The sequence below is a fragment of the Silene latifolia genome, chromosome X (assembly GCF_048544455.1).
Source record: "Silene latifolia isolate original U9 population chromosome X, ASM4854445v1, whole genome shotgun sequence".
Taxonomy (NCBI): domain Eukaryota; kingdom Viridiplantae; phylum Streptophyta; class Magnoliopsida; order Caryophyllales; family Caryophyllaceae; genus Silene; species Silene latifolia.
The window spans coordinates 293,272,867-293,287,952 of NC_133537.1; the positions used below are offsets into that span (position 1 = coordinate 293,272,867).

The window sequence follows — 15,086 nt, forward strand, 5'->3', positions numbered from 1 at the left end:
GCATTAAACATCAAATAGCGGAAGTAACAACATTCTAACATAAAAGGCATGTAATTAATATAAACTAGCACGAAAACCGTATCAAAAGTAATTAAGGGGAGGCGTAAATATGCAAATAATTATGAGTCATCTTTAATTCTCAACTGATGGTATCCCGACCTCAAATAAATCTTAGAAACTATCCCAGCCCCACTCAACTGGTCAAATAAATCATCAATTCGAGATAAAGGGTAACGATTCTTTATGGTCACATTATTGAGCTCCCTATAATCAATACACTACCTCATGCTTCTATCTTTCTTCTTAACAAATAACACAAGTGATCCCCGAGGTGATACACTCGGCCTCACATAACCCTTATCCAACAACTCCTCCAACTGCTTTTTAAGCTCCTCCAACTCCTTAGGTCCCATCCTATAAGGTGCTTTAGAAATTGGTACCGCCCCAGGTTTTAAGTCAACGCCAAAATCAATATCCCTTTGAGGTGGCAACCCCGGAATGTCGTCTGGAAACACATCCTGAAAGTCTTGCATAATGGGTATAGATGCCGCCCCTGGCACTTCTCCCCGCGTGTCCCTCACGTGACACAAGATCAACTGACCTCCCTTCCGCAAACAAGATTTTAAGGTGACTGTTGAGATAAGTTTTATTTTTGGTTTAACTACAAATCCCTTATAAGACACTTCTATTCCCTCAGGTCCACTCAAGGTGACCTTCTTTTGATGACAATCTATAAAGGCTTTATATTTACCCAACCAATCCATCCCTAAGATCACCTCAAAACCACCCAAAGGAAATTCAATTAAGTTGGTCAAAAAGATAGCTTCCCCAATTTTAACCGACACATCTCTATACACACGGCTACAAGGTATGGAATCCCCTGAAGGTATGTCAACTAGGTCTTTTATCTCATCAAAAACTTCTAATTTTAAAGTCCTAGCATGCTCACTTGAAATAAAAGAGTGGGTAGCTCCCAAATCAAATAAAACAAAGGTAGGCTCAGAATTAACAAGAAAGGTACCCGTGACAACACGAGCATCCTCCTCAAGAGCGTCCTTTCCCATCTTAAATAATTTGCCACTACTCTTAGATCCACTCTGGCTAGCTGATGCTGACCCATTCTGCTGATTTCCACCGTTCATTATCTTCTGAAAATTATTACATTGATTATTGTAGAAGCGATTTTGATTAGAATAGTTGTTGTTGTTGCTCCTCTGATAATTTCCACCTCAAGATCTCTGATTATAATTCCCATAGTTCTGCACAGGAGTACGATATCCTCCACTCTGGTTCCCATTAACAAATCCCTTTCCCTGGCCTCCCACATTAGCTCTGCAATTAGAAATCTTATGACCCACTCTTCCACACCTGAAACACGTGACACCACTATTGCCCATTGTCCCGACTCGATCGAAGCCTCCACGGCCCACACTTCCGCTCTGCCCGTTATTCGAGAAAAAGGATCAGTATTGATTTACATTCTGCTTCTTATTCCCAGCACTCTCACTTGCAGCCCCAGTCTTTCTTTTCTCACCCTTTTCTTTCTTCTCCTCCTTAAGCATATCTGCAATTCTCTCAGCGTGCCCAGCTCTTTGATATACATCATCCATATTACTTGGCTGACTAGATGCCAGCCTCTTCTTGATAGTTGTGGTCAACCCCTTCTCGAATCTAAGTGACAACATCTCATCATCCACATAATCTGATAGCTCCATGAACCTGTTGTAGTAGTTCTCCACTGTCATCTTATCTGTCATCTTGAAAGACTCAAATTCTACCCTTATTCTGCTTCTAATATGCTGTGGAACGAACAAAACTTTCATAACCTTCTTGAATCTAGACCACTTCACATAATCACTTCCATTATTTGTTGCAGCTTCTCTCACAACCTCTTTGCTACGAGTCCACCATATACCAGATTTCCCTCTCAGATAATAAGCAGCCTGATCCACTTGCATCTCTGCAGGACACTTCAATAGCTCAAATAGATTATTAAATTCTCTGTGCAAAACTCCCAGTAAAGAAGGTTCTCCCAGTCCATCATACTTCGTCGGGTTGTGCCTCGCAATAGAAGCGCTCACTTTAGCTGAATCCTGCACTGACCTCCTTGCTTTCAACGCAGCTGTCAAGGCCTCATTCATAGCAATCAAATGATCAACCTCCTCTTGAGACATAGAAGTAAGTGTAGGTGTAGATGTAGCTATATTTGGAGGCATGGTTCTGATATAAAAGAAAATGAATATAACAATCCAACCCGCCACCGTCGTAACAACCTCAATAAGATGAGATGTGTACCTTTGGCCCATTATTTGTCCTCACTTAAGCCCAAAAGCACAAGGCCTTGTTACTAAGTGGTGGGTGGAATCCTTTATAAACATATCACAAGCTCCTTATTTTCCCAATGTGGGATAACTTTTCCTCTCAAACTCTTAGGGTGTTAAAATCTCCCCCACTTAAATAACACAACGTCCTCGTTGTGCCCGGAGGCTGACTGCAGCCAAGCCTAGAATCCTCCCCCGCTAGGTGGGTGACCCAAGTACTCCTGATCACAGGCTCACTACACGGTCGCAGGGTTGCTCTGATACCATTTATAACAATTCGACCCGGCACCGTCGTAACACAACCCCAATAAGATGAGATGTGTACCTTTGGGCCATTATTTGTCCTCACTTAAGCCAAAAAGCACAAGGTCTTGTTACTAAGTGGTGGGTGGAATCCTTTATAAACATATCACAAGCTCCTTATTTTCCCAATGTGGGACTAGGGATGGCAATGGGTCAGATTGGATCGGGTTTTGCTTAGGAATTTAGGCATAAGGCTTTTAAATATTATACCTGCAAACAAAACAACATGTGGTTGACTGGACTGGCCTAAGACCAATCAACCACGTGAGTCACGACCCAAAAGCCGCAACAACCACCACGGCTTAGCCGTCCCACATAGCCCATCAAACAAAAAATTTTTGTCGCTTTTATCGTTAAATTACTACAACTACTCATGGTTTAAGGATTAAATAACCGTATATCATTAGACATAATATTTCTAATTCATATAACATCCATTCATATAAGCTAGTAATCCATTCCATTAACTAATTCAAACCAATATATATAAATTCCTCCAAATAATCCAATTCACCACTTGATGCATATTATCATCCAATTTCACAAAAATAATTCCCAATAATCATTACATATTACACGGCCTTAGGCGAAATTACCGTTACATATTACTTACCTCAATCCGCGTCCTGCAACAAGGTTAGAAATTTTTCTATCTTAAGACAAACAATTGACCCTTAAGACAGAAAATAGTTTCTAATTACCCCACTCGTTCAATTTCTCTCAAGGTGACCGGTTCAAAACTGGAAGGGCCAGAAGTTTGGTATGAGGGGGCCCCTATTTCTCATCCCAAGCCTTAAGGGGGCTCCTAACAGTTTGTAACCGGGTTCATTTCATTAGACACATCCTAAATTCATTGAGTTCATTTGTTTTAGGCCTGAGGAACCTGGCTCTGATACCACTTTGTAACACCCCCATTTATTTAAGAGCCTTTACTAGGCATTCCTAGATAAATGAAAGAGTTACCATCTCAGTTGCCTGAGGTAGTGATTACAAAGATAAACAAAACCGCATTACTTTAAATAAATATAACGTTTAAATGGCCTTATTACATGATCCAAAATAAATAATTATAATAAATTAAAATACAACTGCAGCGGAAACTAAATAATACGATTATTAAATAGTGTTTGTCCATTCTAGGTGATCTAGACAGCTAAGTAAATGCCATAGCCTCTCACCCTTCAGCTCCCCTTCTAAGCCAACTTTATTACCTAAAATCAATCTGCTCCCCAATTATTGGTTCATCACAGGTGTTTAACGAATACACGGTCAACCCAACGGTTGAGTAGGAATATCTAAACAACCAGAATAATATAACAATAAGACAAATAATATATGCAAATGCTCAATCCCATTCACAATTCCAACATTCACACATCCTCCGAGACACCCATATATATACTCCGAGACACCCATATAAATAATAACAAACTCCGAGACACCCTTTTATATACCGCCGCCCCCTGGTCCGGTTTGCACAAATAATAACAAACTCCGAGACACTCTTTTATATACCGCCACCCCTGGTCTGGTTCTTCAAATATCACCCGCCACCCCTGGTCCGGGTCTTCAAACAACAACAACACAAATATGCAACATGGATAATAATAAATCAACGGTTAAACAATAACAATAATCATCCAGCAACCAACATCCAATTCCAATCAATATTCCACTGATAAATTACACAAATACACATTCAAGTTGAGTAGATAACCTACGTCAGCAGCAATAATCCAATAAAGCAGTCCAAAAAAATAATCAAAAGTACTCCACTTCAAATCCGTCACTTAAATACAATATTTATAATTTAATTATTAATTATCAATTAATTATTATATTTAATCAATTATAATTTAATTATATTTGAAAATGAAGAAATTTACGAGGTTTATCAGGCTTGTGATCAGTTCTCTGGTTGCTGCTGTCCACTGTAATGTCTGGTATGCTAGGAATACTTACAGGCATGAGGGGTATGTCTTTTGTCCTGCTACTCTCATATCAAAGGTGAAAACTGAATGCAGATTCAGACTCCTGGGTCTTGATACTGGCACACTTAACAGGGAGGATCTTGATTGGTGTAAACAGCATGAATTAATGTAGGGGATTTGATGAATTTATTTTCTGATAGTGTTGATGTAATGGTGTAATGATCAGCTCTGAATTCTTTGCTCTATCTAGGGCAGAGTAGGAAACAAGGAATGGTTGTAATTGGTGATTTGTGGCCTTTTATAGGCTTGCTTATTAATATTACTTACATTTCCACCAAAAAAATTTAATTATATTAATTATTTTCCCGTGTAAATTATTATGTCCGCTTCTATAATTAATCCCAAACACCCATTAACCCATTAAAACACCAATCCTTAACACCCATATACACGGTTTACACCCGTGTTCAACACCCCTCCTAAACCCGCCAATATCCGACACCACCAGCCACCACCGACACCACTCGACATATCCATCACTAGCCCGCACCGCGACGCACCCCGACAACCTCTAACCACTAGCCAAACAGTACCCTACAGCCCACACAAACTCGCCCTAATCCTCCCTAAAACTGACACAAACAACAACAGAAAGAAACACACACCACCCATAACCATCCCTGTAGTACCTCATTTCTGCACCTCCCGCCAACCACCTAGTGATGATTGGGCCGCATGTTTAATACGCGGAATGATTTTATGACAGTTCGTAAGTTCATCGACATGTGATAGCTCAAACACTCGAGTCAACCTCATGGTCGTCATCTACGCGCCGATACTTGGAGTCCGGGTCAAAAACGACTTCATTTTCTAAAAACCGTTTAAATGCCGAGTCGGAATGTTCCGGAATGTTCTAGAATTCTCTGGATATTTATTCCTAATTAAATTTAATATTTTTAAGGAAATATCTTCCGTATATTGTGTTTCACGGAATAGGGAAGTACATATCTACCGAAATTCCATAAAAAACGCGGAAATCTTTCTTGCTGAGGAGGAAACCTCTGGGGAAATGACGCAGCAGGTGCTGCGCCTCTTCCAAGGGTCGCAGTGGCTGCTGCGCCGCTTCCCTAGGCCTTTTTCCACGCTTTCCAGAATATTGTTGTGATTTATTTCTGCATCCGTGTCATTCCTAAACTCCTCCGTGTGTTTAGTATAAATAGAGGCCTTCGGCCTCCATATTTAGCACGCAAGTGTTCCGCCCCTTCTTTCTCTCTCTTTGGATTTTAGACTACGCTTTTGCTTTCGACGCCTACGTGCTTGATCAATCGACCACGTAAGCTTAGATCATTCTGAGTCCCAGTCACGTAGCATAGACCGACCAATTTGACAAACTCCACTTAATCAATCTAATCAATCTTTTAAATCCTTTAACAAGGGCACTTTCATATTCGCATATTCGAGTCGAGCAATCACTAAACGTTAACTTAGTCAATCTCGTTTCGTCAAACATGTAAGTCTGAGGGTGTAAATCCTATTTTACTTATTGTACTTTTATTCCGTATCAATTAATGTAAGGTCTATATCAAGAGCACGTTCAAAACCGTCTTAAAAACCATCTTTTAAAACCGTTTTCATTAAACAACGGAGGTCTGAAGTCAAGAAGAAACGTAGCAGCAGCCGCGCCTCTTCAAAGGGTCGCAGCATCTGTTGCGCCTCTTCCAGAGGCTTCCGCTGCTCCTGCTCTTCTTCTTCTTCCTCGACCTTCTGCAGTTTTCTATTTCTCTTATTTCTTTCGTTTCTTTTGTTCGTTTCAGTACATAAATCATGTTTTATTAATCCTTTCTAAACTATAACGAATAATTCGACACAAATCTCTTATAATTCAATATTTGCGGATTTTCGTGATCAATTTCAAACCCGGATTTTAGAGGTTCGATTTTCTCATATCGATTCTCTGGAATTCGTCTTTTGTACATAGTTTTCTTTATTTGATTTCAGTTTTACAAATTCAATTGCGCTTTCAAGTTCAAAGTTTTATTCTTTTGTATTTCCGACACGAATTCATCGTAATCATGTAAATTGCTGTAAATTCTCATCTTTAATTCCTTTTATGACAGTTCCAAATGTATATAACCGGTTAAATCACTTCCACTCGAGTATTAATATCAATAATCGACCTTAAATTTACCAATGAACGATAACAATCCGCGGTTCTGACTTCACAGCCAGAGCCCAACTCAAGAACAGACGCAGGAAGTGCTGCGCCTCTTACATGGGACGCAGCAGGTGCTGCGCCTGTTCTGGGTTGGCTTCTGTCCCTGAACTCTTTCTCGCTCTGACGTAGCTCCTAATTACGTATATAATCGACTATTAATCGTATTATCGCTCCTAATCTGACGTATTTTCACACTTTAATTCTAATCCTCTTTTTTTCTTTTATTCTCTTCTTTGAAATCCCGTCTTTGAGCATGCTTTTGACGTAGATCAAATAAACCTTGTAATTATTGTAATTTTAATTATTGTGTTTTGTTTATCGTAATTATTATTATGTATGATTTAATTGTATGGCAGTCACATGTAATTAATTTAACATCCACTTCGACCCAAATTGTTTGCTAAAATACGTGTTAACCGACATAGTCTAATTTCTCATACTAGGATTAAAACGTTGTTTATCGCATTGCATGCATTACATCGACGACATATCAAATATGAAAAATTTCCCTGATCATTAGTAGAGGCCTATCGAGGCAGGCGGGATTAGGTGTTTGAATTAAAGAGCTTCCTAATACGTACCCTCACCCCATACTCCAGTTATCTCTGGACATCCATGTCCATTGGCATCTTCGAGAGTCATTCTAGACATAGTATGCTAAGGGTAACGAGTTCTTAGTGTTCATGTCATTACTTTGTGTCTTGACATGGCACTAGGGATTCGAACGGTTTCCAATTTTTCCACAATAAATTGGTTGCGACTCCACAAATGCAGGCTTATTCAACCTTTCACCGGTTTTAATGCCTCACCAATCGGTAACGACCCATGACGTGCTTTGGCAAACCAAGGTTCCGTGGGAGAAGTGTCGCCACGCCGAAACCAACGCGCGGGTGGCCCGTGTCCACAGTTTGGCGACTCCGCTGGGGATGATACACTTACGTGTTACCCAGGGTGAAACTTGAACAAGGTTAGGGAATAGTTTATACGAGACAGTTGTCGGTTTTCATTATTGGACCTTCTTAAGTCGTTTCATTCGGCCTTCCTAGGCTTAACCCAACCCATTCGACCAATCGTCCTGTCTGGACGGTCCAAATTCCTATCTTGGCCTAAAGATGGATAACGATTGACGTCAACCATACCGTGGTACATACTCATGTTTGTATCAAGAGTTTTCACTACTCGAGGGAATGGACTAGGAACCGACCTTACTCATGTTTGGCACGGACCTGTCCACAGACCAGGATTTGATTGTTTGGTATGGCAACCCACCTCTTAAGCCAAAACCCTTTAAATGCACTCAGCATACCGTTATAATGCCCATATATATGCTTGTATCATATACGTGATCACCATTTTGTAAACAAAACCATGACGAAATTTTGTAAAATAAAACCCTTTTCAAAATTTAAATATTTTCAAACATGGCCTAAAATAAGCGCAAAATAAGCCGAAACTCTGTCCAAATGTCGAGTCAAAATTCGGGCCTCAAACCCATTTCAAACCTCACTTCGAGTCAGCACTCCTACAACTACACAACAGTTGTCTAGGATAAACATTTCAGAATTCGTCATCTTCAAACCTCACTTGACACAGTGGCACACGCCCACTTCACGAGTCAAGTCTCTTTTTGAGTAAGTGTGCTAAAAATGGACGATCTTGTTTTGATCCGTCGTCGATCTCTTATCCTCAGTTCCAAAATGGTGGGAACTAGTCACGAAAGCATTAATGGTCAACCCCAACCGTCCGTAAATGACAATGATCAAATCTTAGCTGTGCTCATTCGTCTCCAGACAAGCCAAGACAAAGCTTATGCTCGCCTCAACGCCATCGAAGGCCACATTGTAGCTGTGGAAGCTAGACTTCCTCCTGTAGAGGATGCCATTCCCGACATGGTCATACACGATAATCTTCCACCCTTTGTTGGACAACTAGAAGTCAATCTTCCACCAGGTCCTAATGAAGCTGAAAAACGACTCCCAATATTTGGAGGAACAACTAATGTACCCCAAGGGAGATGACATCTACATGGAAAACAACCGTAAATATGAGGCAGTAAATACTCAACTGCCAACTAACTTCAACATGACTGACATCCCAAAGTTTAAGTGGCACGAAAACCCGTTGAACCATATTCGTGCCTTCAAAGGTTATATGTCTATCAAAGGAATCAAGCCAGAGATGTTCCTAAGGATATTTCCTTCATCTCTTGATACTATTCCTAAGCAATGGTTCTACTCCTTGGATCACAAGAAAATTGCTGCTTGGGATGATTCTGCAATCGAGTTCACCAAACAATATGTAGATAATGCTGAAATTCAAGTCAATATGCGCACACTAGTGGTTGTTACCCAAAATGAGAAAGAAGGATTCACCGACTTCCTAAGTAGGTGGAGAAAGACTAGTACGCAACTCGTCAAATGCCCAGACGAGGCTACTCTTGTTGAAAATTCGTGGACAACTTAAGGCCAAACTGTGCGAACCACCTAAGATACCAAAACATAAAGTATTTCAAAGACTTAACTGTATTAGGAATAAGAATTGAAGACGACATTCGTAAAAGACTCTTGTCCAAAACGATGGGTCGCGGGTATCAAGGCACAACAAGTCGTTCTTATGGCTCCACTATCAAGATCGACGAGGTTAACCTTGTCGAATCATCTACTAAAAAGAATAACCCGCAGAGGAAGTTCACCAACGTTGGTGACTCGTACTCCAATGTTTTAAAAAGATTGATGAAACAAGGAAAGCTCCAACCTATATGACCTACACCTGACCCAGAGAAGAAGTCTAGGTTCTAGGATGAGAATGCCTACTGTGAGTACCATAGAGGCAAAGGGCATGATACAGAGAAATATTTCAAATTAAAACATGTCATTCAGGATATGATTGAGGATGGGCGCCTACCTATACTGTGACACCCCGCGATAACGCGGAAAATATAACTAATAAATTAAAGCGGAAATTTATGAGATTTTAAAAACTTTTTATTACAAGTTAAAGATTAACACGTGGGTGCCAAAAATGAAATGAAACAATTACAACAATAGGCAAACTTAGGTTATTACAACCCAAGTCTAGAAAGCGGGGAAAAGATATCCCACGAATAAACAGATAAGGGGTCTCTAAACTAGCAAACTAAGGACCAAGGTTTAGTTCTCGCTAGCCCACACGTCTTCCCCACGTAAGCATCTTCACAACCTGTCATTCATGTAAACATGAAAGCCACAGTCAGTGGGGGAGTAACTCAAGGTTCTCCCAGCCACAAATTGTCGAAATGAACATAACAAAGAACTAAAACAGGCAAGTCATGTAAGACACTTACAAAAGATATGAATATCAAGTTTATAATTAAACATGGCAATTAAATGAGATGGAACAAGATAGATCAACATTAGCATAATAAAGAATCAACTATTCATGTGAGACAATTAAATAATATGAAAGACAAGAATACGGTCATTTATGCAAAAGCACGCATTTCAAGGAAATGCAACATAGATATGAGATTGGAATCCGAATCATGTGAAGCAGTTAAGTAAGGGATCAAATAAAAACTGTAGCCATTACTTTTAAAACCTCTTAACAAACATTGCACGGGACGTGGCTACTAATGTCACATTCATACTTATGGCTTGCATCTCACCATAAGAACGGATGGGAACATCAATCGCGGCGATCATATCGCAACTAGAAGGCTTGCATCTCACCTCTAGTATCCGATAGGACCAAGACTAATAACCCAAGGCATAACTCTTGCCTTGAAAGATAGATACCAATATCTATAACCAAACAAGACCTTTACTACTCATATAAGATATCCAACTCTCGGCAGGTAGGCCAACGAGAGAGGTGTCGAAAGAGTATGGTAACCAACTCTCGGCAGTGCGGCCAACGAGAGCGGCGTAAATAAAATAAGATATCCAACTCTCGGCAGAGCAGCCGACAAGAGAGGTATTGAAAGAGTATGGTAACCAACTCTCGACAGTGCGGCCAACGAGAGCGGCATAAATATAATAAGATATCCAACTCTCGGCAGAGCGGCCAACGAGAGTGGTATCGAAAGAGTATGGTAACCAACTCTCGGCAGTCCGGCCAACGAGAGCGGCGTAAATAAAATAAGATATCCAACAATCGGCAGAGCGGCCAACGAGAGAGGTATCGAAAGAGTATGGTAACCAACTCTCGGCAGTGCGGCCAACGAGAGCGGCGACCTAAGTCCAATGAATAGAACAAACTTAGCCCAACAAGAAAGCTAGACAAGTCAAATTAAATTAACAAGACAAATCCACTTAAATTAACAAGACAAACCCACTCAAATTAACAAGACAAATCCACTTGAATGAATATGACGAATCCACTTAAATAAGTATGACAAGCCCAACTAAATCAATATGTAAATGAATGATATTTGACGAGTCACGTAATATAAAACACGAGTCGGAAATTCAAATATTTCATATAACCCGAAGTTGGCACCAAAAGTACCATAATAAGTGTGGCCCAATAACATAAGATGTAAACAAGCCCAATTGAATAAATATTTAGAAGAACGATATTAACGAATTACGTTATATAAAATACGAGACGGATATTGAATAATTTCAAACAAACTAAACTAGCGCCAAAAAAATTTATAAACACGACTCAAGAGCTATCTTGGCAGCCTCATACTCGGCCTCACAACCCACAAACAACCGCCCATATACCCACTCCTCCACGGCTACCCAAAATGGTCCATAAACAGCAAAGTCGGTCCAACAGACCACTACAAGTGAACCATCACAATCCCGACTAATTTAACGTACTTAGCCCAACTAATTTAATCATAACAAATCCCAACTAGATAAACAAGACAAGCCCAACCGAATTCACAAGACAAGTCCGACCAAAATCACAAGTCAAACCCAAATAATTGAGCATGGCATAAACCAGTATTAACTTTTCAAAGACACATGTTATCATTTCAAGAAGAATACATCCATGGCCAAGCTTGCGTAAATGTGCTTGAAATCAGGGTTCTCATTTATTCTATAATCTTTACTTTCTGAAATACCAAACTGGGTTAGGGGAAATTGTGCTAGAAACAAGCCCTTAAACAACCTGCAAAGGACCACCCGAGAACACCATCCACGGCTGCAAAACAGTCGTGAGACAAACACACAGTCCGAGCTGGACGCTGTAGATACCCAGTATCTGCTGAGACTCCAACAAACAGCCGATGATTATCGGACTATAACATGTTTTGGAATCGCGGCGTTTGATCGACAATTTGTGTACAACTTTACGTCGGAAAACTTAAAACGATTTCGAAAATAAAACATTTCAAAACTTTTCCAAAATACCTGGAGTGTTTAATGCACAACGACGGGGTCGCAATGACACTAACTAGAGTCAAAACTGACACCGGACCAAAAACCGACTCAAAAATTCAAATCCCGACTTCAACAACGAGTCAAAACGAGTCAACCACAAAAAACAAACATTCAAAATCTTCTATGTTAAGGTTTCCCGGAATCTTACATAGTTAAATATCAAACATGTTCATCAAAAACCTAGGATAGAACAAATCATGATTGCTCTTGTGTGAAAGCGACAAGACAACTCGAAGACCCGCGACGTGGCTCGCGCCTCTTTGAGCAGCCCAGGTGGCCACGTCGCTCAAAACTCATACAACCACTCATTTTCCAATAAATACCCCTCAAATGCCCCCATTTGAGAATTTACGCGAGTGTCCGCCCCCTCTTTTCTCCCTTAAAATTCTCGACTCGACTTCTTAAGTCACAATCTGACGCGTATTTACGACCTACCGATCGTAAATACAAGCCTTACACATTGTTTGGTACCGTCATCGTGCATTAAATCACTTGACCGACCACTTCGACCACTACACCGTCACTAATCTTAAAACACTCTTTTTACTTACCAAAACGGTTTTAAACCGAGTTTTTTTCCCGACCAAACGAGTTGTTACACTTACGTCGGTCACTCGCCATAACCAAGCACGTAAGTATGAGGGTGTAAAAATCTTTCTTTTATCATGTTGTTATTTGTTTCATGACTATAACATGCTAAAACATGCATAACATGGACCAAAACATGGAATAAACGAGCCAAAACTGATTTTTGGCCTAAGACAAAAGCCCCTTGGTTCGCCGGCTTTCCCGCGCCTCAATGGGGTGTCCAGGTCAGAACTCAACCGTGTTTGTTCTCGTAATTTTCCTTTAATCCATTTTTATATTTGTAATCGGTTTTTACCATTTCAAATATTTTCAAACCTTTTCTATTTTATTTTATTTGTTTTAACCATAAAACATTTTTCACCCTTGGTTCCTCATACCATGACGGTTAAATCCGTGTTTCGGTGATAATATTTGGTTAATAACATTTAAAAGGTATTTTAAAGCCTTTTATTTTTGGGAGGTATTTTAAAGCCTTTCGTCATTTCTTTACATTTTCAAAACAAGCATATTAGTCACCAACACAAAGTCATCCTTGGTTCTACATACCATGCCGGATTTTAACCCGGGTACGATGATGAGTACCGACTAATTACATTCAAATGAACTTAAAACAATTAGTTCATAATCATTTTCAAAACTATTTATGTCAAGTTTGTCAAATTCGAACCCGACACCGAATATCGTCAAAACAATGATGATTATTCGAGTCTCGTTCCTCAAACCAACAAATGCTGTCTAAACGACCCCTTCAAACCAAATCGGGTCAAATACCCATTTTTCAATACGTTTTATAAACGTTTTTCAAAAGGTCAGAAAACGGCATACAACCGTTGGCTAACCCGCGCCTCAAGCAGGCCTTTTCTTTCTCATTTTCAAAACCAGGGGAGACGCCCTTGCATCGCCAACAAGCTCGCGCCTCATATGGCTGCCTGGTGCAGGGCCTGTTCCCTTTCCAGCATTAGTCTAGGACGATACCGACTCCGGTTAACCCGGATATAGGACGGATTAGATGACTAATTTGCTCATTCAAAAACCATATTTGCAAAATGCCATATGGATCACGTTATGCACCATAAACCTAATACGGTAAATGGATGTTCAATTTCCGTCTTGCATGCAAATCAATCATAAATACAACTCGACATCTTATACTTGATACATGGATTAAATCAACCGACTTAGAAAGCTCTCACATGTTAGGTTTAAATTATTGGATGCGCATTCATGCATTTAAACTGTTTTATCAACTTTTGCATTCAACCAACCAAGATCGATCAGTAGAGGCCGCTACCGCGGGCGGGATTGGGTGTCTGATTAAAGGGCTTTCCAATACGTACCTTCACCTTTTACTCAGAAACTTTGGATAGTGGACGACCTTATCCAGGGTGTACGAGAGTCATTCTAGAGATAGGATGCTAAAGAGGGACGATTCCTTATCTTTAGTACCTATGTCAAACACTGCTTTGTGCTTTGTTTGACCGAGGTATAAAGTGGATTCGAACGGGTTCCAAGCATCCCACAAATGCTTGGTGGCAAATACGAACATCTCTAATCGTTTCGAGACACTTACCGAGACGAAACCGACCGATCTAAAACGATCCGGTCGAAAGCATTTTTACGCCACCGAGCGTGGCTTTCAAAAGACCGCTGCCATTGTCCACAGATCGGCTAGGCATGTTGGGATTCAATAATCTCATATTATTACATCTTCATAGTATGATAGTTTAATTTAGTCATAAAATTAAACCGGATCTTATGCATGCAAAACAATTACAAAGTATAAGAAGAAAATCAATTCTTACATTGGATATTTCGGCAATATGGGCACTAGTAAGTTCACTTTCTTACTAGTTCTTGAGCTTTCCAAATGTGGAAGAACAAGATTCAAGTTTAGAGTCTCTCCTAAGGAATTATACCCAAGGAATACCCTTAAATGTTTTAATTAATATAAGACTAGTATTAATTAAAACAAGCTTAAAAATAACACAAAATGGAGATTTTGTTCTCTTGTAAATCGGTCAAGAGAGGTGGATTTTATGAGTTTTCTTTCTCTTAAATATTTCACAAATATAGAGAGTAATTATTTTTCCAACACTAGAAGAACATATAGTAAGATAGGTTGAATAATAAGAGAAAAACATTGGTGGCTTTTTAGTGCAAAAACCGGTTGAAGTAAATGAGGCCAATGCATGCTCTTTGTTCTTCTCAAGATAAGACAAGGTGTGCATGGCAATAAGTAGGGTTGTTATCATTGTGTCTCCATTTAAAATAAATAACACAATATAAACTCTAGTCCTCCCTCCATTTTTCGGTACACAAATAAAATGGAAGGTCCATTTTATTTTGTCATTTGTCA

The 15,086-nt window shown here is 39.8% G+C and overlaps 1 protein-coding gene across 1 annotated transcript; it reads right to left on the reverse strand.

Moving 5' to 3' along the window:
• Positions 1 to 278: 278 nt before the first annotated feature.
• Positions 279 to 1,142, reverse strand: LOC141620329 (uncharacterized). Its single transcript, XM_074437232.1, has 2 exons — positions 1,022 to 1,142; positions 279 to 880 (listed from the first exon to the last, which is right to left on the reverse strand). The coding sequence occupies exons 1-2, from the start codon at positions 1,140 to 1,142 to the stop codon at positions 279 to 281; spliced, it is 723 nt and encodes a 240-aa protein (XP_074293333.1).
• Positions 1,143 to 15,086: the final 13,944 nt, after the last annotated feature.

Excerpts from the sequence above, each read along its gene's own strand:
- LOC141620329 (XM_074437232.1), bottom strand. The coding sequence starts at position 1,142 with ATGAACGGTGGAAATCAGCAGAATGGGTCAGCATCAGCTAGCCAGAGT. Across the intron at positions 881-1,021 it reads GGATGCTCGTGTTGTCACGG|GGGATTCCATACCTTGTAGC; the intron begins GTACCTTTCTTG and ends ACATACCTTCAG.